Source organism: Salmo salar, chromosome 25 (genome assembly GCF_965601325.2).
Source record: "Salmo salar chromosome 25, fSalSal1, whole genome shotgun sequence".
In the NCBI taxonomy this organism is placed as follows: Eukaryota; Metazoa; Chordata; class Actinopteri; order Salmoniformes; family Salmonidae; genus Salmo; species Salmo salar.
In genome coordinates this window covers 42,645,575-42,671,792 of record NC_138315.1, presented here as the reverse complement: position 1 = coordinate 42,671,792, position 26,218 = coordinate 42,645,575, and the positions used below count along the sequence as shown (strand labels likewise).

The 26,218-nt window shown below is 43.3% G+C and overlaps 1 protein-coding gene across 2 annotated transcripts in view; it reads left to right on the top strand.

Moving 5' to 3' along the window:
- LOC106586788 (amine oxidase [flavin-containing]) overlaps positions 1-26,218 on the top strand; it is a 72,730-nt gene that overhangs the window by 21,004 nt on the left and 25,508 nt on the right. For both annotated transcript variants that reach the window (XM_014174441.3, XM_082969171.1), the window contains exons 2-3: positions 14,064-14,158; positions 14,345-14,482. In XM_014174441.3, the coding sequence (XP_014029916.1) occupies positions 14,064-14,158; positions 14,345-14,482 (233 nt within the window). The remainder of the gene's footprint in view (positions 1-14,063; positions 14,159-14,344; positions 14,483-26,218) is intronic.

The window sequence follows — 26,218 nt, the reverse complement described above, 5'->3', positions numbered from 1 at the left end:
AGCATCATGTTGTGGGGGTGCTTTGCTGCAGGAGGTACTAGTGCACTTCACAAAATAGATGGCATCATGAGGAAGGAAAATTAGGTGGATATATTGAAGCAACATCTCAAGACATCAGTCAGGAAGTTAAAGCTTGGTCGCAAATGGGTCTTCTAAATGGACCATGACCCCAAGTATACTTCCAAAGTTGTGGGAAAATGGCTTAAGGACAACAAAGTCAAGGTATTGGAGTGGCCACCACAAAGCCCTGACCTCAATCCCATAAATTTGTGGGCAGAACTGAAAAGCATGTGCTAGCAAGGAGGCATACAACGTGACTCAGTTACACCAGCTCTGTCAGGAGGAATGGGCCAACATTCAACCAACTTATTGTGGGAAGCTTGTGGAAGGCTACCCAAAACGTTTGACCCAAGTTAAAATTGTTTAAGGCAATGCTACCAAATACTAATTGAGTGTATATAAACTTATGACCTACTGGGAATGAGATAAAATAAATAAAATCTGAAATAAATCATTCTGTCACGGTTGTCATATGGATTGGACCAAAACGCAGCGGGAATATGTATACTCATCTTTTTATTTTGAAGAAGGAGAAACAACTAAATACGTATACAAAAAAAGAACAAAACAGTCCTGTCAGGTGCAACAAACACTAAACAAGGAACAACTACCCACCAATCCCATAGAAAAACACCCCTCTTAAATAGGACCTTCATTTAGAAGCAACGAGGAGCAGCTGCTTCCAATTGAAGGTCCACCCAATAAACATCACATAGAAAGACATACTAGAACTAACATAGAAATAGACTAACAAAGAACATAGCCCAACAAACCCCGAAACACTCTAAACAAACACCCCCTGCCACGTCCTGACCAAACTACAATAACAAATAACCCCTTATACTGGTCAGGACGTGACACATTCTCTCTACTAGTATTCTGACATTTCACATTCTTACATTAAAGTGGTGATCCTAGCTGACCTGAGACAGGGAATTTTTACTTGGATTAAATGTCAGGAATTGTGAAAACTGAGTTCAAATGTATTTGACTAAGGTGTATGTAAACTTCCGACTTCATCTGTGTGTGTCACATGATGTGTCACATCTGTGTGTGCATATATCTGTGTGTGTGTGTGTGTGTGTATATATATATGTATATGTGTATATATGTATATATGTATATATATATATATATATATATATGTTATATCCTTGTATTGCTACTGCTGTATCATCAAACAAATTATCTAAGTGAGTCTCAGAATTGGCTAATCAATGAATGTTATCTGACGTTAGCAAGTTATTGATTTCAGGAACCTTATTTCTTAAGCTACATATATTAATATTAGCTTTTTTCAGGCCTTTCCTGTGTAGCTCATCAGAGATAGACATAATATGGAAAAGAGCAAACAAAGCAATAAAAAAAAAATACATTCAGCAGTGAATTTTTTAAGCAATGGCTTTTTTCTGGCCACTCTTCCGTAAAGCCCAGCTTTGTGGAGTGTACGGCTTAAAGTGGTCCTATGGACAGATACTCCAATCTCCGCTGTGGAGCTTTGCAGCTCCTTCAGGGTTATCTTCGGTCTCTTTGTTGACTCTCTGATTAATGCCCTCCTTGGCTGGTCTGTGAGTTTGGTGGGCGGCCCTCTCTTGGCAGGTTTGTTGTGGTGGCATATTCATTCTCCGTGGGATGTTCAAAGTTTATGATATTTTCTTATAACCCAACCCTGATCTGTACTTCTCCACAACGTTGTCCCTGACCTGTTTGGAAAAAGCCATATCTCAGGCTGGCCAATAAAAAGAAAAGATGGACAAAAGAACACAGACACTGGACAGAGGAACTCTGCCTAGAAGGCCAGCATAGCGGAGTCGTCTCTTAACTGTTGACGTTGAGACGGGTGTTTTGCGGGTAGTATTTAATGAAGCTGCCAGTTGAGGACTTGTGAGGCGTCTGTTTCTCAAATATACTTGTCCTCTTGCTCAGTTGTGCACCAGGGCCTCCCACTCTTTCTATTCTGGTTAGAGCCAGTTTGCGCTGTTCTGTGAATGGAGTAGTACACAGCGTTGCACGAGATCTTAATTTTCTTGTCAATTTCTCACATGGAATAGCCTTCATTTCTCAGAACAAGAATACAATGACAAGTTTCAGAAGAAAGTTCTTTGTTTATAGCCATTTTGAGCCTGTAATCGAACCCACAAATGCTGATGCTCCAGATACTCAACTAGTCTAAAGAAGGACAGTTTTATTGCTTCCTTAATCAGCACAACAGTTTTCAGGTGTGCTAACATATTTGCAAAAGGCTTTTCTAGTGATCAGTTAACATCAAATTGATCATTATCATTTTAAAATGCTATTTTAAAATTGACAAAAAATTTGCTTTTCTTTCAAAAACAAGGACATTTCTAAGTGACCCCAAACTTTTGTAGTGTAAGCTTTGCACAGTGACAAGTCACGCCCCTGAATAAGGTTAGAGCGTGTCAGCCTGACGGAACCACCCTTTTTGAACAAACTGTATAAAATGATGGGTTAAGAAAAAACACATCAGACCAGAGGGACATAAAGCTGCAGCTTACATTTAAAGTGGTCTGAACTCTGAATCTCAACACGAGGTAGAGACAATAAACTTACCTCCCGGACAATCGCTGGTACGGCTGATTAGCTGTCCTAATTAAAGTATCTTTGAAAGTGAAATTAAGTGGGACCATTCTACTACTCTGTTCAAACCATCATATTACGTTACTCTCATCACCCCACTGGGAACCATCGACAGGGCTGGCTAGCCTATCTTCAAAGAAGCCTCTTTCAGTGCGAATGGAAGGAGAAACTCTGTAGTTCCGTTCAGGACTACACGACAAGTCACCGGATACTGGAGAACAACAGAAGACTTTTTGGAACCCTTATGGACAATCTGAGCCTTAAAAGCGTTTCCCGCAAAAAGGCCCAACCCCCTTTCCAAGTTGGCCCGGTTCCGAGAGAGATACACGGTGAGCCAAGGCATTTCACATAAATACATTCATGATTTCTTACTCCAAGCGGGCGTTGGTTCGTGTGCAAAATATAGGATTACTGTATGTGAGAGTAGTTTCTAAGTGTACCAATGTTAAGTGTCTCTGTCCATCTCTCTCGCCCTCCATGTCTTTTGTAACAAGTAGCCGTATTATTGTCAGTCCGCTAGGGACCTGTTTTTAACGTATTAAGTGTGTATGTTTATCCTGTGTTACCATTTAATTAGCTTGTAAATATATAATTAAACCAATTTGTGTAGTACTGAATCCTATGGCGTCGGAGAGGATGGCTGACGTTTTACGTACTCCTAACCAACTGTGCTATTTTGTTCTTTTTTTTGTTGCATTGTTTAACTTCTTTTTTAACTTATTTTGTACATAATGTTGCTTCCACTGTCTCTTAAAATTTGTTGGCGATCAAATGAACTCCCACTGCCATCTGTTCAATTGGCCAACGTGCAGTGATTGGAAAAAAAATAGATGACCTACGATCAAGATTATCCTACCAACGGGACATTAAAAACTGTAATATCTTGTGTTTCACCGAGTCGTGGCTGAACGACGACACTAATATAGAGCTGGCGGGATTTTCCATGCACCGGCAGGACAGAGAAGCTACGCCTGGTAAGACGAGGTGTGGGGGGGTGTGTCTATCTGTCAATAACAGCTGGTGCGCAATGTCTAACGTTAAAGAAGTCTCGAGTTATTGCTTGCCTGAGGTAGAGTACCTTATGATAAGCTGTAGGCCACACTACCTACCAAGAGAGTTCTCATCTATATTATTCGTAGCCGTCTATTTACCACCACAAACCGATGCTGGCACTAAGACCGCACTCAACCAACTCTATAAGGCCATAAGCAAACAAGAAAATCCTCATCCAGAAGCAGTGCTCCTAGTAGCCGGGGACTTTAACGCAGGCAAACTTAAATCCGTTTTAATTCATATCTACCAGCATGTCACATGTCACCAGCATGTAACAACCAGAGGGGGAAAAAATCTAGACCACATTTACTCCACACACAGAGATGCATACAAAGCTCTCCCCCGCCCTCCATTTGGCAAATCTGACCACAATTCTATCCTCCTGATTCCTGCTTACAAGCAAAAACGAAAACAGGAAGTACCAGTGACTCACTCAATACGGAAGTGGTCAGATGATGTGGATGCTACAGTGGTTCTTCTTTGAAAAGTTGTGGCGTACTGCAGCACAGCTTGCGAGGTGCCGCAGAATTCTATGGCACATTATTGAAGTGTCAGCCACTGTTGCCAGAATGATGCAATTTACACAAGCTTGGCCTACTGGCCTACTGAGCCCCCCTCCCACCTTGACCATACATGATGCCCCAGCGTACAACATCTTCACACAGGCTAAAAACCTTTCCCCAAACCCAAACATCACATTAAAACAGATAATCATGGTCCACTCTATCAAAAGACTTCTCTTCATCTAGAGAGACCAGTCCAAAGTTCACATTAGAGACTCTCAAGTCCAATACGTCCCTGATTTAAGAACAAGTTGTCTGTGTTTGAGCGTCCTGGTACACAATATGTCTGGTTCTTGTGTACTATAGAGTCCAGATGGGACTTCAGTCTGTTAGTGAGGACCTTGGCACATATCTTGTAGTCTGCACAGAGCAGTGCCACAGGCCTCCAGATCTTAAGTTCACAGAAGTTCCCTTTTTTGGCCCGGAGAGTAAGAGCCACCCGACGGCAGCTCATCGGCAACTCTCCTACCCCGACACACACACGCAACACGCAAAAGAAGTCCAGTCCGAGGCCCTTGTGAAAAATACAGCCGAGCCATAGTTACAGTGGGCTCCAAAATGACTGGAACCCCTGACTGGCAATGCACAAACAATGCTTAAACGAATATAAACAATATAATTATAGAGAGAAACTCAAAATACCAACATGTGAGAAATACTGTACTGTATTAATGTTTCAATGGAACCAACCAAAATAATTTATTGATTTCATTAAAAATCAGTGTCCTCCAAATCAAGGTTTCACAATTAATGGCACCCTTAAAGATTATTGTAAATAACATCTACCAAAATTAAACCACAAATTAAATTCCACTTATTTAAGTTTATCTAAGTCTTAAGGCACTATATTGAGCCATTACATGATTTCCTGTTTCACTAGGGTATAAAAATGAGGTAACACACATCCAATATCCCACTGTCATCCAACACCATGAAGAAAAGAAAAGAACTGGCAGTTCAAAAGAGACAGATGGTCGTAGACCTTCATAAATCTGGTAATGGCTACAAGATCCACAAACGATTGAATATACCACTGAGCACTGTCAGGGCAATCATAAAAAAATTCAGAAGATAAGGAACAGTTGAAAACCTCACGGATAGAGGACGCAAATGCATTTTCCCCCCCAGGATAGGGAGGAGGATGGTGAGAGAAGCAACAAAATCCCCAAGAATCACTGTGAAAGAATTGCAGGCCTTCGTGGCGTCTTGGGGTCACCAGGTTTCAGAAAGCACCATCAGACGCCACCTCCACAACCACAGGCTCTTTGGAAGGGTTTCCAGAAGAAAGCCCTTAATGACCCCAAGACACAGACGCAAGCGCTTGGAGTTTGCCAAATGTCATTTAAATTATGACTGGAAGAAGGTGCTCTGGTTAGATGAGACCAAAATTGAACGTTTTGGTCAGATACAGCATCGGCATGTTTGACGTCAAAACAGAGATGCATTCAAGGAGAGGAACCTCATACCCATAGTGACATATGGAGGGGGGTCAGTGATGTTTTGGGGCTGTTTTAATTCCAGAGGTCCAGGGGCACTGGTTAAGATTGATGGCATAATGAATTCCACCAAGTATCAGGCAATTTTGAAACATACCTCATACCCGAAACATACCTCAAGATCCACACAGAAATGGTTCTGTGACAACAAAATCAATGTTCTGCCATGGCCATCTCAGTCGCCGGACCTCAATCCAATTGAAAACCTGTGGGCTGAGTGGAAGAGGGCAGTTGATAAGCGCAAACCCAAGAATGTGAAGGATCTTGAAAGGATCTGCATAGAGAAATGGTCCAAAATCCCTCCAAATGTGTTTCTTAACCTTGTCAAACATTTCAGGAAAAGACTCCATGCTGGTATCCTTGCCAGAGGTGGTTGCACTAAGGTGGTTGCACTAAGTTTCTCTATAATTACATTGTTTATATTTTTTTAAGTATTGTTTGTGCGTTGCCAGTCAGGGGTGCCAGTAATTTTGGAGCCCACTGTATGTGGTGATCCGAAAAACTCACCAGGAGAATGTTAGTGCCCAACAGCCTATTGCTCTGATTCCTGGACATGTAAAACCGATCAAGTCGGGCTGCACTCACCCTAGCCCCAAAAACCTTCACCCATGCATACTGTCTTGTGTTGGGATGTCTAGTTCTCCAAGCATCCACTAGGTCAAACTGATTAATGATCTCCCTTAAAACCCCCACTGAGCCTGAATGAGGCTCCTCCCCATTTCTATCTTTCGTAAAATCCATCGTACAGTTCCAGTCCCACGGGCTACCAGCGTCTCCTCAGGAGCTACCTGTGATAGTTCCTGTCTAAGACGCCCAAACGCCCTGTGTTAGGCACCTACACATTTATAAGGACAAAACCCCTGTTGTTGTTAATTTCTGCTTTTATTACAAGCAGTCTACCCCTACACACCTCCTTTGAGGAGCACATTTTTACAGCCAGACCCGGTGCAAAAAGACTGCCACCCCTGCACTAACATTTGTCTCATGACTTCGCACACCTTCCCCTTTCCACCAGAGCCCCCAATCGACTTTATTCACCACATCCTGCAGAAACAACACCTGTACTTTTTTGTTTGTTTTACATATTCACCCAACAAACTCCTCTTTCCGTATCTCTGACACCATTTATATTAAGCGAGCCTACCCAAAGTCTCCATAAGAAGTCGGACAAAAGCCAGCAAAGAAAGAGACCAATAGAAAGCTTAAAAAAACAGTGCCAGAAAGAAACTATACATCTAAACAGAATCTGAAGGTATACCCTTACGCACGGTTGTGACCCACTTCCTCAACCTAAAACGTTTCCTGGGTGAGAGGAGCCCTTGCCCCTCGTTTTTCATAGTGTGTTGTACTGATCTTCCAAACTTTCCCCAATCTCAAAAATAAGTATTTCTCCCTTTATTCTCATTCAGGAACATTGACATTTCCCTTATTTCCCTTACCGTGTACTTTGATCCCTCTGCCTCACTGGCTATCAGCTCTGGACCCATTTGAGCAGGAATCTGAAAAGAAAGCTTCATCGTCCTCCTCTTCATCTCCATCTCCCATCCTGACCCCCTTGCCCTTTCTCTCTAGTTGGGGCCTCCCCCCATCACCAGGCAAAGGTTCCTTAGTGCCTTTGACCACACCAGCCTCTCCCCACCCACCTCATTTCTTCTCTCCCTTCTTCCTCTTGCTTGACACCCTCCTCCACCGCCTCAGTTGCTTGCCCTTCCCCAGTATACTATCCTCACCCACTAGCATAACCTGACTAGGCCCATCATCTACACCACCATCCATGACATGACTAGGCCCAGCCTCAGCTACACCACCATCTCTAGCATGACTAGGCCCAGCGTTAGCTACACCACAATCTCTAGAATGACTAGGCCCAGCCTCAGCTACACCACCATCTCTAGCATGACTAGGCCCAGCCTCAGCTACACCACCATCTCTAGCATGACTAGGCCCAGCCTCAGCTACACCACCATCTCTAGCATGACTAGGCCCAGCCTCATCTACACCACCATCTCTAGCATGACTAGGCCCAGCCTCTGCTGCCTGCGTCTCATGGTTCCCTGCATGTTGACCTCAATTGCCCCCACTGGCGCTTGTACCTTCACCTTGCTTACGGCCTTTATGTGGGCATGCAAAGCTCTTATGCCCCAAATCCCCACACTCAAAGCACCATAGACTATCTGTGCTGGCAAACCCTGCGTAGAGCCCCTCCCCATGTCTCACTTTAAAATGCACATTTAACTGTTGTGCATTGTTATTCAAAAACATGAACAATTGCCTCCTGAACAAAACAACATGCTTTCTGCCTGAACCTGCCGACAGTACACGAAAACCACTAGCAAACTTACCAAACCGACTCAACTCTTTCCGGATTTGATCATTCGTAATAAAAAGAGGCAGAATCGCAACTACCACCCTAGTCGAAGGAGTCGAAAAAGGAGAAATTGGCACCAACATATCCCTTACAAATATTTCACTACCAGTCAGCCTACACACCAAATTCACAATTTTTATGAATACAACCACATATTTGTTCATTCTGTATGCGGAATGTATAAATTCAGCTCCTACCTGTTTGCCGACTGCAAGCAGAACCTCCTCCACCTTAACTACATTCTCAGGAACACACCTGAATCCATGCCATAACGACAGAGTCTCTTCCAGACTGGGCTGCAAAGCCATCGTGCACACCACACCATTCAAACCTCAGGAAACTAAAACGCCCTCCTCTTCCTCCATAATACTGTGGGTATCGCTAAACTAACTGTGTGTGTGGGAGACTGCTCACCAACCAAGAATTCACAAAATGGGACAAACCCCAAATTGACACTGCATGCAGAATTCTGCAAAAACATCCAGTGTACAACGTAAAACACCAAATAATGCATGCAGAGCAGAATTAGGCCGAAACCTGCTAATTATCACAGCAGTAAGATTTGTGACCTGTTGCAACAACAAAAGGGCAACCAGTGAAGAACAAACACTATTGTAAATACAACCCATATTCATGTTTATTTATTTTCCCTTTTGTACTTTAACTATTTGCACATAATATTACATATGAAATGTTTTTTTTTAAACTTTTGTGAGTGTAATGTTTACTGTTATTTTAATTGTTTATTTCACTTTTGTTCTTTATCTATTTCACTTGCTTTGGCAATGTAAACATATGTTTCCCATGTCAATAAAGCCCTTAAATTGAAATGTTATTGAGAGAGAGAGCAAGAAAGAGAGAAACAGGAATTGGGGGCGAGAGGGAAGCAGAGACCTTCATTCTCCCAGAGAAGTCATTATCTTCTAGCATTTCATTCAAAAGACTCACTGACCTTTTCCTCAATGGTAGTAATCCCTTTAGGGCCATTCTCCATGCTTCACCCGGCCATTCTCCGTGGTTCACCCGGCCATATTCTCCGTGGTTCACCCGGCTATATTCTCCGTGGTTCACCCGGCCATATTCTCCGTGGTTCACCCGGCCATATTCTCCGTGGTTCACCCGGCCATATTCTCCGTGGTTCACCCGGCCATATTCTCCGTGGTTCACCCGGCCATATTCTCCGTGGTTCACCCGGCCATATTCTCCGTGGTTCACCCGGCCATATTCTCCGTGGTTCACCCGGCCATATTCTCCGTGGTTCACCCGGCCATATTCTCCGTGGTTCACCCGGCCATATTCTCCGTGGTTCACCCGGCCATATTCTCCGTGGTTCACCCGGCCATATTCTCCGTGGTTCACCCGGCTATATTCTCCGTGGTTCACCCGGCCATATTCTCCATGCTTCACCCGGCCATATTCTCCGTGGTTCACCCGGCCATATTCTCCGTGGTTCACCCGGCTATATTCTCCGTGGTTCACCCGGCCATATTCTCCGTGGTTCACCCGGCCATATTCTCCGTGGTTCACCCGGCCATATTCTCCGTGGTTCACCCGGCCATATTCTCTGTGGTTCACCCGGCCATATTCTCCGTGGTTCACCCAGCCATATTCTCCGTGGTTCACCCGGCCATATTCTCCGTGGTTCACCCAGCCATATTCTCCGTGGTTCACCCAGCCATATTCTCCATGACTTACTCCATAGTGGAGACTGAACAACCCAGCACCACTCCACGTTCTACTCCAAACACTAGCCCTATAACCCTATCCTGTACCAGGACTTCAAAATAGTCTCTCTTGTACCTTTATACAGTATTCACTGCATTGTATACTGAACAACAATTTAAAAAGCAACAATTTCAACGATTTTATTGAGTTAAAGTTCATATATGAAAATCAGTCAATTGAAATAAATCCATTGGGCCTAATCTATGGATTTCACATGACTGGGCAGGGGCGAAGCCATGGGTGGGCCTGGAAGGGTATAGGCCCACCCCCTGGAGAGCCAGGCCTGCCAATTAGAATGAGTTTTTCCACACAAAAAGGTTTTATTGCAGACAGAAATACTCCTCAGTTTCATCAGCTGTCTGGTTGGCTGGTCTAACACAATCAAGCTGGTGAAGAAGCCGGATGTGGAGGTCCTGGGCTGGCGTGGTTACATGCGGTCTGCGGTTGTGAGGCCTGTTGGACGTACTGCCAAATTCTCTAAAACGATGTTGGAGGTGGCTTATGGTAGAGAAATGAACATTAAATTCTCTAGTAACAGCTCTGGTGGACATTCCTGCAGTCAGCATGCCAAATACCTGCTCCCTCAACTTGAGACATCTGTGGCATTGTGTTGTGTGACAAAACTGCACATTTTAAAGTGGCCTTTTAATATCCCCAGCACAAGGTGCACCTGTGTAATGATCATGCTGTTTAATCAGCTTCTTGATATGCCACACATGTCAGGTGGATGGAATATCTTGGCAAAGGAGAAATGCTCACTAACAGGGATGTAAACAAATTTGTGCACAACATTTGAGAGAAATTAGCTTTTTGTGTGAATGAAAACATTTCTGGAATCTTTTATTTCAGCTGGGATCAATGTCTCTATTTCCAAGTAAAAGGGAAAGCACCCATTGAATGTAAAAGGCTCTTTCAGAGAATCTGCTTCTCTCTCTCTCTTTCTCTCTCTCTCGGAATATGGCATCAGTCTCATTTTCATGTCTTTTATCACACAATCATTGTTGTTTGTCCAATTCAGACAAATTACCTCTCTCCGAATGGAACTGAGCAACAAAGAAATCCTTTGATGTTAGGAAGGATTCACTATACCCCCCCAAATGGTGTTTATCAAAGCAATACTCAGAGTGAAGTTATCTTATTTTTCCAGAGTGCTGTTGGCATAAACAACAAAGTGAAACGGTCAGAGCCTGTTTTTGTTTTGAACAATTGAGCCTGTCTGACCTTTGGATAGAGAACACCTAATAGCATCAATTGAGCTTGTCTGACCTTTGTATAGAGAACACCTAATAGCATCAATTTACTTAAAATAAATAGTGCTCCCCCAGAGTGGTGTGTGTGTGTGTGTGTGTGTGTGTGTGTGTGTGTGTGTGTGTGTGTGTGTGTGTGTGTGTGTGTGTGTGGGGGGGGGGGGGGGGGGGGGGATGTAGAAGCTTGGTCATAGTAAAAAATATGCTTAAACGCTGGTAGCCTTCCAGACTTAAGAGTGCTCTGGAGAGATGGAGGGATACATGTATGGAGGGATGGAGAGGCATGGGGGCCTTAGACAGATGTGAGCACCTGTTGAGAGATTGCAACATGGACTGTGAAGAGGAACACAGTATGAATTTCTTTATCAAGTCCATCTCTCTCTCTCATTTTGTCCATCTGTCTCTTGCGCTCTCTCTCTTTCTATATTTTTCTCTCTGGGACATTGCTGCCTGTTTGTCTTCTGTCTGAATGCCCACTTGACTGACAAAGGCCACTGTGCCTAATCCTCCAAGTGTGTGTGTGTGTGTGTGTGTGTGTGTGTGCACGTGCATGTGCCATTCTGACCTTGCCTAGCTTCAACTGTAATTACACGTGTGAAATGTGATGTCTTATTGAATCACACTATAGACAGAGATGGCCTTAGGGTCACTATGGTAACTGTGAAAAAATATAATCCACTCACACTGCAATGACAAACAGGTCTGAAGTCAATGCAACAGGCAGCCATTGGCTAAGTGAGCCTGCTGGAGGGACAGTGGACACCCATGCTGGAGTCCCTAGTATCAACTCATCTGTCCACAACAATATTGAAAAGACGGAAACAAGACCGCCAGATATCAGCTTGTTGTTTATGATTGGGAGTCGTCTGACTGTTGAGCAGCAGAGGAAAACCAGACTAGTCTTATCTGTGGAGAAAGAATGTTGCGTCTTAAATTACACCCTATTACCCATGTAGGGAACTACGATTCCTCAGTGTGTGTGTGTGTGTGTGTGTGTTGAGGATGTGGAAGTCTTGTGCTCTTTCCTATTCTACTTTCTACACTCACATGATATTGAGGTGAGAGGTCAGAGCCAGGTCAGGGGTGGCATATACAGTATGGGGGCTTATGTGGCTCGAGAGAGATGACCTATCGCCACTGTGTTATCCTCAAAGCGGGCGAAGAAGCGGTTTACGTCCACCATTGTTCCTGTACACAAGAAAGCAAAGGTAACTAAACTAAATGACTATCACCCCGTAGCACTCACTTCTGTCATCATAAAGTGCTTTGAGAGGCTAGTTACGGATCATATCAACCCACTTTAATGTGCTTACCGCTCTGTCCTGGACTTCCTGAAGGGTTGAAGGTCACTCGTCGTCAACAAAACAAAGGAGCTGATCGTGGACTTCAGGAAACGGCGGAGGAAACGCCTCTATCCACATCGACGAGACCACAGTGGAGAAGGTAGTTCCGCAGAGTAAACATCACTGACGATCTGAAATGGTCCACCCACACAGACAGTGGTGAAGAAGGCGCAACAGCGCCTCTTCGACCTCAGGAGACTGAATAAATTTGACTTGGCCCTTATAACCCTCACAAACTTGTACAGTTGAGCACATGTGTCGGGCTGTACTACACCGCCCGCAACTGCAGGGCTCTCCAGAGAATGGTGCGGTCTGCCCAACGCATCACCGGGGTCAAACTACCTGCCCTCCAGGACACCTACAGCACCCGATGTCACAGGAAGCCCAACAAAAATCATCAAGGACATCAACCACCCGAGCTACGGCCTGTTCACCCCGCTACCATCCAGAAGGCGAGGTCAGTACAGGTTCGTCGAAGCTGGGGCCGAGAGACTGAAAAACAGCTTCTATCTCAAGGCCATCAGACTTAAATAGCCATCACTAGCCGGCTTCCACCCTGTTACCTAACCCTGCACCTTAGAGGCTGCTGCTGGAACACTAGCCACTTTAATAATGTTTAAATAATGTTTACATACTGCTTTACTCATCTCATATGTGTGTGTATATACTGTATTCTATTCTACTGTATTTTAGTCAATGCCACTCCGACATTGCTCAATCTAATATTTATATATTTCTTAATTCCATTCTTTTACTTATAGATTTGTGTGTATTGTTGTGAATTGTTAAATACTACTGCACTGTTGGAGCTAGGAACACAAGTATTTCGCTACACTCGCAATAACATCTGATAAATACATGTGACCAATAATGATTTGATTTTGATTTGATTTAAACGTTCTAAATTATGTCACCATTCTCCTTGATTCTAAGCAATGTTGTACTACTATTTGTATTGACTTGGCCAAAGCTTCTGATACGGTAGACCATTCCATTCTTGTGGGCCGGCTTAGGAGTATTGGTGTCTCTGAGGGGTCTTTTGCATGGTTTGACATTTGAAATGTCTTTATTCCTTTGGAACTTCTGTGAATGTAATGCTTACTGTTCATTTTTGTAGTGTTTATTTCACTTTTGTTTATTATCTATTTCACTTGCTTTGGCAATGTTAACATATGTTTCCTGTTTCCTGCCAATAAAGCCCTTACATTGAAATGTATCAGTGTTCCTCCACTGGGCCAAGGAGCTGTACCTCTAGCCTTCTGCTTTCTCACAGACTCATACTGTATCACAACCTGCCACATTACAGGGTTCTCCTCTCCTGATCTACACAACAGGAAAAAACACAGGGAGGATGAGAGGGGGAAGGATGAGAAGGGGGAGTATGAGAGGGGGAAGGATGAAGGATGAGAGGGGGAAGGTAAACAGATGTGAAAAGTGGGGATAGTTTAAATACAAAATGTTTTATCATATATTCAGCATCATGTCTCTCTCTCTCGCTCTATCAAATGGGATAGTTGGATAGTTTATATACAAAATGTTTCATATAATCAGCATCATCTTTACACTTACCTCTCCTCCTCTCTCTCTGGCCGTCTCTGTCTCTTTCTCAGGACTGAGTGCAGCTAAGCTGTTGAAGGAGAAAGGGCTGAGTCCTGTGGTTCTGGAAGCTAGGGACCGGGTTGGTGGACGGACCTTCACCGTACAGGTAAGACCTATGTCAGACCAAAGGCCAGTCAATGTGTAATCCCTATAAGAATCAGCTTTACATGTTCATAGCGAAAACATTTTTAAGCAACTGATTTGGTTATAGATTAAAACACAATTGATCTATGGGATTAGGATTGTCCACTGCTTGTCTGATGCACTCTCTCTCTTCCCCCCCTCCCCCCAGAATGAGCAGACTAAGTATGTTGACCTGGGCGGGGCCTACGTCGGGCCTACTCAGAATCGTATCCTCCGATTGGCTAAAGAGTGCGGAGTCAAGACCTACAAAGTCAACGAGGAGGAGAGGCTGGTGCATTATGTAAAGGTGTGTGTGCCCGTGTGTGTGTGTGCCCGTGTGTGTGTGCCCGTTTGCTGAAAACCAGTGTAGGACCAGTATTAGCCACATCTGTCCCTCAAAAACAGTGGCAATTGTTATCCAGGGAGGCCTGAACAGACAGATCCAGCATAGATCCGTTGGTTTCTCTGAAACACTGGCCGCAGGGCTTTGCTCCGGCCAGTATTGACCACTTCCATTAGATAACAGATAACTTCCTGCTCTGGCCGTCTCACACTCTAATGCACAGGAAATGCACGTCTCTCTTTCAGTCATGACTATGTTTTGAAAGGACAGAATACTAAATCAAATTTTATTTGTCACATGCACCGAAAACAACGGGTGTAGACATTAAAGTGAAATGCTTGCTTATGAGCCCTTCCCAACAATGCAGAGTAAAAAATGAATTAAGCTATATACAGGGAGCACCTAGGGCAATTGCGGTGACCATTTTACTGCCACACCAGCGGTCACGAGTCATGAAGGCAGTCAAATTCCAAATGACTGTTTAGTCACGGTAATTAGATTTCTCCAAGCTCTGATGCTGCTGCTGGTCATTAGTAGCGTACCAAACTTGCTACCTGCCTGGGGAAGTGGTTCTTCCTTTAAAAGTTGCGGCCTACTGCAGTACAGCTTGCGAGGTGCCACAGAATTCAATGGCACGTTTTTTAAGTGTCAGCCATTGTTGCCAGAATGACGCAATTTACCACAATCTACCACAAACTGTCACGGCATAAGCTCAAAACTTTTAAAGGAAGAACCACTGTACTCAGCACTTTATTGTCCCTCTAATCACTCTGACATCACTGCCAATGTAATCGAAATCTAATCAAACACTTCATGAGAGCCCATGAGCTCATGTTGCGCAACATTTCTATAGGCTATGCAACTGCAGGAGAAAACAGAGTGATGGCCTCTAATAAAAAGACGAGGATCCCATCAGCTTTCAATAGGCTAAGTCCTATTATATTTATTTCTCAACTTTCCTAATATTAACCTCTCTTGGGTATGTGGGACGTGACCGTCCCACCTGCGGGACACACTATTCAACAGCCAGTGAAATAGCAGGGCGCCAAATTCAAAACATCAAAAATCTCATAATTGAAATTTCTCAAACATACAACTATTATATCCCATTTTAAAGATACGCTTCTCCTTAATCCAACCACATTGTCCGATTTCAAAAAGGCTTTACGGCAAAAGCATAGCATTAGATTATGTTAGCACATCACCTTGACAAGAAAAACCACACAGCCATTTTCCAAGCAAGGAGAGGCGTCACAAAAACCATAAATACAGCTAAAATGAATCACTAACCTTTGATGATCTTCATCAGATGGCACTCATAAGACTTCATGTTACACAATACATGTATGTTTTGCTCGATAAAGTTCATATTTATATCCAAAAACCCCATTTTACATTGGCGTGTGATGTTCAGAAATGTTTTGCCTCCCAAAACTTCCGGTGAATGAGCACATCAATTTACAGAAATACTCATCATAAACGTTGATAAATATTAAACTGTAATTCAAAGAATTATAGATACCTCTCCTTAATGCAACCGCTGTGTCAGATTTCAAAAAAACTTTACAGCGAAAGCACACTTTGCAATAATCTGAGTACAGCGTTCAGACACGAAACCAAACCCGCCATTTTGTGGAGTCAATAAAACTCAGAAATAATATTATAAATATTCACTAACCTTTGATGATCTTCATCAGAATGCACTTGCAGGAATACCATACCTGTGTGGCTCAGTTGGTAGAGCATGGTGTTTGCTACGCCAGGTTTGTGGGTTCGATTCCCACGGGGGACCAGTATGGGAAGAAAAAGAGATGTATTCACTACTGTAAGTCGCTCTGGATAAGAGCGTCTGCTAAATGACTAAAAATGTAAAATGTACCAGGTCCACAATAGATGTTTGTTTTGTTCGATAAAGTCCATCATTTATGTCCAAATACCTCCTTTTTGTTTGCGCGTTCTGTCCACTACTCCAAATGCAGAAAGTGCGCGAAAAATGTCACGACGAAAAGTTTAAAAAAAGTTATATTTACGTTCGTAGAAATATGTCAAACGATGTATAGCATCAATCTTTAGGACGTTTTTAACATAAATCTTCAGTAATATTCCAACCGGACAATTCCAATGTCTTCAGAAAAGAAAAGGAACACAGCTCACACTCACGTGAGCGCGCATCTCTGAGCTCATGTCATTTCCTCACTCATCTGACGCCAGGCCCTCTTGTTTGCTCCATATTCACAGTAGAAGCATGAAACAACATTCTAAAGACTGTTGACATCTAGTGGAAGCCTTAGGAAGTGCAAAATGAACCCTAAGTCACTGTATAGGCAATAGGCAATCACTTGAAAAAACTACAACTCTCAGATTTCCCACTTCCTGGTTGGATTTTTCTCAGGTTTTTGCCTGCCGTATGAGTTCTGTTATACTCACAGACATCATTCAAACAGTTTTAGAAACTTCAGTGTGTTTTCTATCCAAATCTACTAATAATATGCATATCCTACCTTCTGAGCCTGAGTAGCAGGCAGTTTAATTTGGGCACGCCTTTCATCCGGACGTCAAAATACTGCCCCCTACCCTAGAGAACTTAAGCACATTGCTTATATTCACCACAGGAGTATAGCCTACCTGGCTGTCATGAAAATAAACCACGGGGAAAAGCGTCCTCCATTCGCTATTTGAGTGAACAGATGACATGTATTTTCAGGTGCATGATAATGGTCCATTCTAAATCAAATGTCACACATATATTATGTAGTATATGTAAAGACAAGATTACATCAAGAATAGTCTGATGGGTGACAGTCTATTAGTCTATCACTTGTGAATTATGTATTATCACTTGTGAATCATAGTCACACACCTCATCTAATCTGTCCTTCCCTGTGGCTCAGTTGGTAGAGCATGGCGTTTGCAACGCCAGCATGGTGTGTGCAATGTCAGGGTTGTGGGTTCGATTCCCACGGGGGGCTAGTACAAAAAATGCATGAAATGAATATGAAATGTATGTATTCACTACTGTAAGTTGCTCTGGATAAGAGCATCTGCTAAATGACGTAAATGTAATCACAGTCGCACACCTCAAGTAGCCTAACCCATAGGCCTACATGTTTTAATAAGGTTTGTATCACAACTAAAGTGGCCAAATAACTTCTTAAAATTAAGCGCATTAAATCCGCTTTAACAAGGGGTGCGGAGCCTGACTGGCATATATAAGCAGCACGTGAGTTTCAAGTTTGGGGAAGATCATTTTCACCATAAAAATGCACCTTTATGATAAAAGCATTGCATGCATAATTGCATTTGCGGTCACTGTTTATAATGGTGTTTTCCGCGAATGGAACATTCACGCTTATAGCCTACTACCATGTGCGCATTGCAGCGCTTATAATGTGAAGAAATAGCCTAATAGTTCATCAACATTTTAAGCTAAATGTTCTGATCTGTTGCGTCAGCCACATTGTGTAAAAAGGTTTGTGATGCTAGTGGTTGTATTCATTTGGGATCTATTGCATCCCACAACTGTCCCAGACTATGTTTGGAATATTTATTTCTCACACAGAATAGGTGGACTTTTGTACTATGGGGGATAATAGATTGACATAGGCTATTGCTTCTGCTGTTCGTTAGGCCTACTCATTTTGTTGGCTGACTAGAAGTAAATCTGGACAGTTCTTCCAATATCTTCAATATGCACCTCGGAGTTGCATAAGGACGCGTTCAGTTGCGTCCCCAATGTGTCTGTCTTCACTTGAAGCCTTTGAGAAAGACCTTATCACGTGATGGAGAGCCATGCGAGTGAGAGGACTTCCGATTGCACAGCACACTCAGGGAGAAGGGCACATTACATTTTTTTAGGGTGCATTACGGCCAAAAAGGGGATGCTGCCGTGAAATTCAAGGCATTATCACGTGCTTGTCAAATTGTGAATGAGAGACTATTTGAGTGTGCAGCCTGCACAAAAAACTAAGCAGAGCTCATGTCTTTCAAGCGACTTTTAGCAAATCATCATTAGTCGCATCATGCAGCCTTACATTGTATTAAAAATCTAAACATATAGCCCAACGTTTGTAGAACAACTAAAGTTACATTAATAACTCTAAAATTAAGCAATTACTAACCGCTCAATACAGAGAATGCTATTCTTCTCTTCTGAAATGGACTACCGTAATTTCCGGAAAGCCGTGTTTCGTTAAAGCCTATTTATTTTTGTTACAAGCCGTGTTTCGTTAAAGCGTATTTATTTTTGTTACAAGCCGTGTTTCGTTAAAGTCTATTTATTTTTGTTACAAGCCGTGTTTCGTTAAAGCCTATTTATTTTTGTTACAAGCCGTGTTTCGTTAAAGCCTGTGTAAAGTTCATTTGTTTCAATGTACCGGTAGGCAGCTGCGGCTTATAGACATGTGCGGCTTATTTATGTTCAAAATAATACTTTTTTTTAAATTCAGTAGGTGCGGCTTATATTCAGGTACGCTCAATAGTCCGGAAATTACGGTACATTTTCTTCATATCATGCATCTTTAGACTTGTCTAAAACAAATTATGGATTTATTGTGAAGGTGTAAGCTATATTACATGGATTTATTAGACTTTTTAAAATGGCTTGTATGCTATATGTGGAAGCCAGGAGATATGTTAATTGTTAAATAACAGTCAATTACCGTGAGACCAACCGACTGTCACAGCCCTAGGAGCACTAGTACCAGATCAATGTGGAGGTGTATGAGGTACATGAAGGCAGGGTAAAGGCATCAGGATAGATAATAATAAGGTAGTGCCTTGCAAAAGTATTCATTCACTTTGGTGTTTTTCCTATTTTGTTGCATTACAACCTGTCATTTAAATAGAGTTTTATTTGGATTTCATGTAATGGACATACAGAAAATAGTCCTAATTGGTGAAGTGAAATAAAAAAAATAACTTGTTTAAAAAAATTCTAAAAAACTGAAAAGTGGTGCGTGCATATGTATTCACCCCCTTTGAAATGAAGCCCCTAAATCAGATATGGTGCAACCAATTACCTTCAGAAGTCACATAATTAGTTAAATAAAGTCCACCTGTGAGTGTCACATGATCTGTCACATGATATCAGTACATATACACCTGTCAGCAACACCACTAAGTAAGGTGCACCACCAAGCAAGTGACACTATGAAGACCAAGGAGCTCTCCAAACAGGTCAGGGACAACATTGTGGAGAAGTACAGATCAGGGTTGGGTTATAAGAAAATATCATAAACTTTGAACATCCCATGGAGAATGGATATGCCACCACAACAAACCTGCCAAGAGAGGGCTGCCCACCAAAACTCACAGACCAGCCAAGGAGGACATTAATCAGAGAGGCAACAAAGAGACCGAAGATAAACCTGAAGGAGCTGCAAAGCTCCATTGCGGAGATTGGAGTATCTGTCCATAGTACCACTTTAAGCTGTACACTCCACAGAGCTGGGCTTTACGAAAGAGTGGACAGAAAAAAATAAGCAAACATGTTTGGTGTTTGCCTAAAGGCATGTGGGAGACTCCCCAAACATATGGAAGAAGGTACTCTGGTCAGATGAGACTAAAATTGAGCTTTTTGGCCATCAAGGAAAATGTTATGTCTGGTGCAAACCCAACACCTCTCATCACCCCGAGAACAACAGTGAAGCGTGGTGGCAGAATCATGCTGTGGGGATGTTTTTTATCAGCAGGGACTGGGAAATTGGTTGTGGTAAATACAGGTTAATTCTTGAGGGAAACCTGTTTGTCTTCCAGAGATTTGAGACTGGGACAGAGGTTCACCTTCCAGCAGGACAATGACCCTAAGCATACTGCTAAAGCAACACTCGAGTGGTTTAAGGGGAAACATTTAAGTGTCTTGGAATGGCCTAGTCAGAGCCCAGACCTCAATCCAATTAAGAATCTGTGGTATGACTTAAAGATTGCTGTACACCAGCGGAACCCATCCAACTTGAAGGAGCTGGAGCAGTTTTGCCTTGAAGAATGGGCAAAAATCCCAGTGGCTAGATGTGCCAAGCTCATAGAGACATACCCCAAGTGACTTGCAGCTGTAATTGCTGCAAAAGGTGGCTCTACAAAGTATTGACTTTGAGGGGGTGAATAGTTATGCACGCTCAAGTTTTCCGTTTTTTTTTGTCTTATTTCTTGTTTGTTTCACAAGAAAAAAATATTTTGCATCTTCAAAGTGGTAGGCATGTTGTGTAAATCAAATGATACAAACCCCCCCAAAATCTTTTTTAATTCCAGGTTGTAAGGCAACAAAATAGGAAAAATGCCAAGGGGTGTGAATACTTTCGCAAGCCACTGTATTTGAGGTAGATATGTACATGAAAGCAGGTTAAAGTGACTAGGCAGGATAGATGATGATGATAATAATAAGGTATTTGAGGTGGATATGTACATGAAGGCAGGGTAAAGTGACTAGGCATCAGGATAGATAATAATAAGGTATTTGAGGTAGATATGTACATGAAGGCAGGGTAAAGTGACTAGGCATCAGGACAGATAATAAAGAACAGAGTAGCAGCAGCATATGTGTTTGTGTGTGTTGTGTCAGTATGCGTGTGTGTTATGTGTATATGTAGTGTATGTGAATGTGTCTGGGTTTTGTGTGAGAGTGACAGTGTGTGTGAGAGAGTGTACAGTATATATAATGTATACGTAGTCATGTGAATGTTCAAAGAGTCAGTGCAAGATAGGGTCAATGCAGATGGTCCGGGTAACCATTTAATCAGATAACCACTAACTGGCCATGCTAGAGATGACGGACTAACTGTGCCTTCTAGCCACAACCCTAACCCTAATCCTAGCTTCATGTCCACATCCCTGTTCAACCCTAGACTAGGTATCCCTTTTTCCCCTTACCCTTTAGCCTCAACCACAACTCTAACCTTTACTCCACATAGTTGCTCATAAGTTCTGATGACAATATGGTCCTTTCCAGCATGGCCATCTAGTGACCACCCACCCGTGTGCCCAGCCTCTCTGGAGCATTAGCAGTGAGCATTAGCAGTGAGCGTTAGCGACTGGAGATGCTAATCTCTGCCTGAAGGAGTTTTCTAATGTGGTTTCTCCTCCCCAGAGTGGCCCGGAGAGAGGGAGGAAAGAGAGAGAGAAAAAAGAAAGAGCTGCAGCCACCCCCCTTCTCTTTCTTTCTCGCCTCCTCTCTCTCCTTTCTTTCTTTTTCTTTCTCTTTCTTTCTTTCTTTCTTTCTTTCTTTCTTTCTTTCTTTCTTTCTTTCTTTCTTTCTTTCTTTCTTTCTTTCTTTCTTTCTCTCTCTCCCCTCCCTCTGCCCCCCTCCCTCTCTCTCCTCTCTCTCCAAGATATCCCTCATATATTATTAAACTAGTAGCAGCATTATTCTTAACACAGTATTGTCTACCTCCATATTAGATTGGTCCCTCTGGCTTCAGCCTTATACCCAGGTTAACCTACTCCCTCCACTGTAAATCAGCGTGCTCTCTGAACTGGTTTCTACTGTATGGAACTCATCTCAATACCCTTCCTGTGTGATGGGGCATGTTGAGGGAGGATGTTGGCAAACGCTGAAACCATAAAAACATGGACTTTAGAGTCATTCACTCTCAATCACACACACATGAGCAGACGCGCGCACGTAGGCCTATGTACACACACACTAGTGCGACCCCCCCCCCACCACACACACACATACACCACACACACACCACACACACACACACACACACACACACACACACACGCAGCAGCAAAGTAGAATGCAGCAGAGTGGTCATGTGGATGATGTCACAGGGTTCCGTGGTTTTCTCGTGGAAGAGCCCTCTGGCACATGACCTCTGGCACATGATCATTCAACCCTGCTCTACTAGGCATGCCCAGAACCACCCCTACATCTCAATAGTTTGCTTCTTTCCTCATCTCCTTCCTTTTGTTATAAGGAAATGTATTTCATTAGTCTTGTACTGTATAATATTTGTGTATTTATTATGGCCATTGAACCAGAGAAGAGTGTGTTAAGGGACAGTGGCCTGGTCCCAGGCTACATAGATCTGGGACCAGGCTATGACATGTCTACTGCTGTTAAATAACAGTATGCCTAGCTTCAGTAGACTCAGATCTCAACCCTCAACTACAACCCAAACCCTAGCTTTATCTCTACATCCCTGTTCAACCCTAACCCTAGCTTTATCTCCCTTTTCAACCTTAACCCTAGCTTTATCTCCCTGTTCAAACCTAACCCTAGTTTTATCTTCCTGCCAAGTGCTCTTTAGCACTTGGCAGTCCAGTTCTGTGAGCTTGTAAGGTGGTAAACCTAGTTAGGGTTGAACAGGGATGTAGAGATAAAGCTAGGGTTTGGGTTGTAGTTGAGGGTTGAGATCTGAGTCTACTGAAGCTAGGCATACCACTTCGCGGCTCACAGCTTACCACTTCGCGGCTGAGCCGTTGTTAGTCCTAGACGTTTTCACTTAACAATAAAAGCACTTACTGTTGACCGGGACGAACTGACTTGTTGGAAAGGTGGAATCCTATGACGCTGCCACGTTTGAAAGTCACTGAGCTGTTCAGTAAGGCCATTTTACTGCCAATTTTTGTCTATGGAGATTGCATGGCTGAGTGCTCGATTTTATACACCTGTCAGCAACGGGTGTGGCTGAAATAGCCAAATCCACTAATTTGAAGGGGCGTCCACATACTTTTGTATATATAGCGTATCTTCCTCCATCACTACAGTATACCTACACATGTAAATATGGTATTGGAACTAATTATTTTCAATATTTCGTGTGTATATAGTATGCTTCGCTGACCAACCCGTGTGTCCCCCCACCCCCCAAAAAATTGGTCTGTCTTTCGGGCTGTCTTCGTGGTCGCGAGCCCCGGCGTCGCAGATTCTCCTCCCTCGCTGCTTCCGCCTGCTTCCATGGCAGGCTTTTGTCTCCTGCCATTATTTCATCCAAAGTCCAGGATGTCTTCCACTCCTGGCTTTCCTCCCATGCCCAGGATCCCTGCTCCTCCTGGGCACGCTGCTTGGTCCGTGGGTGGTGGGATATTCTGTCACGTTTGTGTGCGGAGAAGGACCAAGGTGCAGCGTGAGTATCGTTCCACATCTTTATTAATATGTGAAACTTAGCCAAAATACAAAAACAATAAAGAATAAACAAAACGTGACTAAAGAGGTGCTACATGCACTAACTCAAAACAATATCCCACAAACACAGGTGGGAAAAACAACTACTTAAATATGATCCCCAATTAGAGACAATGATGACCAGCTGCCTCTAACTGGGAATCATATTTAAAAAAAAACTGAAAAAATAAACTAGAACCCCACATAGAAGTAAATAAACTAGATAAACCTCCCCAGTCACGCCCTGACCTACTCTACCATAGAAAATAAGAGCATTCTATGGTCGGGACGTGACAGAGACAGTGCAAAGATTTAAATTAAAAGGTCAATAAAGATACAAGGTTAACTCAGGCCGTATAGCTACAGAGCATTCAGAAAGTATTCAGACCTCTTGACTTTTTCCACATTTTGATACGTTACAGCCTTATTCTAAAATGGATGAAATCTTTTTTTCCCTCATTAATCTACACACAATACCCCATAATGACAAAGCAAAAACAGGTTTGTAGAAATGTTTCAAATGTACTAAAAATAACAACTGAAATATCAAGCTTGAAACACCTGTATTTGGGGACTTTCTCCCATTCTTCTTTGTAGATCCTCTCAAGCTCTGTCAGGTTGGATGGGGAACATTGCTGCACAGCTATTTTCAGGGTTTCTCCAGAGATGTTTGATCGAGTTCAAGTCCGGGCTCTGGCTGGGCCACTCAAGGACATTCAGAGACTTGTCCCAAAGCCACTCCTGTGTTGTCTTGGCTGTTGACTTAGGGTCATTGTCCTGTTGGAAGGTGAACCTTCACCCCAGTCTGAGGTCCTGAGCACTCTAGAGCAGGTTTTCATCAAGGATCTCTCTGTACTTTTCTCCATTCATCTTTCCCTCGATGCTGACTAGTCTCCCAGTCCCTGCCGCTGAAAAACATCACCACAACATGATGCTGCCACCACCGTGCTTCACCGTATGTATGGTACCAGGTTTCCTTCAGACTTAGAATTCAGGCCAAAGAGTTAAATCTTGGTTTCATCAGACCACAGAATCTTGTTTCGTGTGGTCTGAGAGTCCTTTAGGTGCCTTTTGGCAAACTCCAAACAGGCTGTCATGTGCCTTTTACTGAAGAGCGGCTTCCATCTGGCCACTCTACCATAAAGGCCTGATTGGTGGAGTGCTGCAGAGATGGTGGTCCTTCTGGAAGGTTCTCCCATCTCCACAGAGGAACTCTGGAGATCTGTCAGACCATCAGGTTCTTGGCCACCTCCCTGACCAAGGCCTTTCTCGCCGATTGCTTAGTTTGGCCGGGCGGCCAACTCTAGACAGAGTCTTGATGGTTCCAAACTTCTACAATTTAAGAATGATGGAGGCCACTGTGTTCTTGGGGACCTTCAATGCTGTAGACATTTTTTGGTACCCTTCCCCAGCTCTACGGAAAGTTTCTTCGACCCCGTGGTTTGGTTTTTGCTATGACATGCACGGTCAACTGTGGGACCTTAAATAGAAAGGTGTCTGCCTTTCCAAATCATGTCCAATCAATTGAATTTGCTACAGGTGGACTCCAATCAAGTTATAGAAACCTCTCAGGGATGATCAATGGAAACAGGATGCACCTGAGCTGAATTTTGAGTCTCATAGCAAAAGGTAAATGTGATAGTTCTGTTTTTTTTTATACATTTGCAAAAATGTCTAAACCTGTTTTCTCTTTGTCATTATGGGCTATTGTGTGTAGATTGATGAGGATTATTATTATTTTTTAAATAAGGCTGGAACGTAACAAAATGTGGAAAAAGTCAAGGGGTCTGAATACTTTCTGAATGATCTATATTTTGTTAGCTATTTATAAGTCGTATTGCTTGGGGATAGCAGCTGTTCAAGTGCCTGTTGGTGTCAGACTTGATGCACCGGTATCTCTTGCCGTGCGGCAGCAGAGAAAATAGTCTATGGCTTGGGTGGTTGGAGTCTTTGATTTTCTGGGCCGACTTTTCACACCGCCTGTTATATACTGTAGGTCCTGGATGGCAGGGAGCTTGGCTCCAGTACTATACTGGGTTGTCCGCACAACCTTCTGTAGCGCCATGCGATTGAGGGCGGTGCTATTGCCATACCAAGCAGTGATGCAGCCAGTCAATATGCTCTCAATTGTACAGACGTAGAGGATTTGAGGGCCCATGCCAAACTTTTTCAACCTCCTTTGGGGAAAGAGGCACTGTTTCGCCTTCTTCATGACTGCGTGTGTGTTTGGACCATTTTAAGGAAGCTGTCTACCTGCTCCACTGCCGCCCCATCGATGTGGATAGGGGCATACTCGCCCTCTCGCCCCCCCCCCCCCCCTGTTTCCTGTAATCCACGATCAGCTCATTGGTCTTGCTGAGGTTGAGGGAGAGGTTGTTGCTCCAGCACCACGCTGCCAGGTCCCTGTAGGCTGACTCATCGTCGCCAGTGATCAAGCCTACCACGTCGTGCTATCAGCGAACTTGATAATGGTGTTGGAGTCGTGGGTGAACAGGGAGTACAGGAGGGGACTATGCACACACCCTTGTGGGGCCCCTGTGTTAAAGATCAGAGTGGTGGAGGTGTTGTTGCCTACCCTCACCACCTGGGGTTGG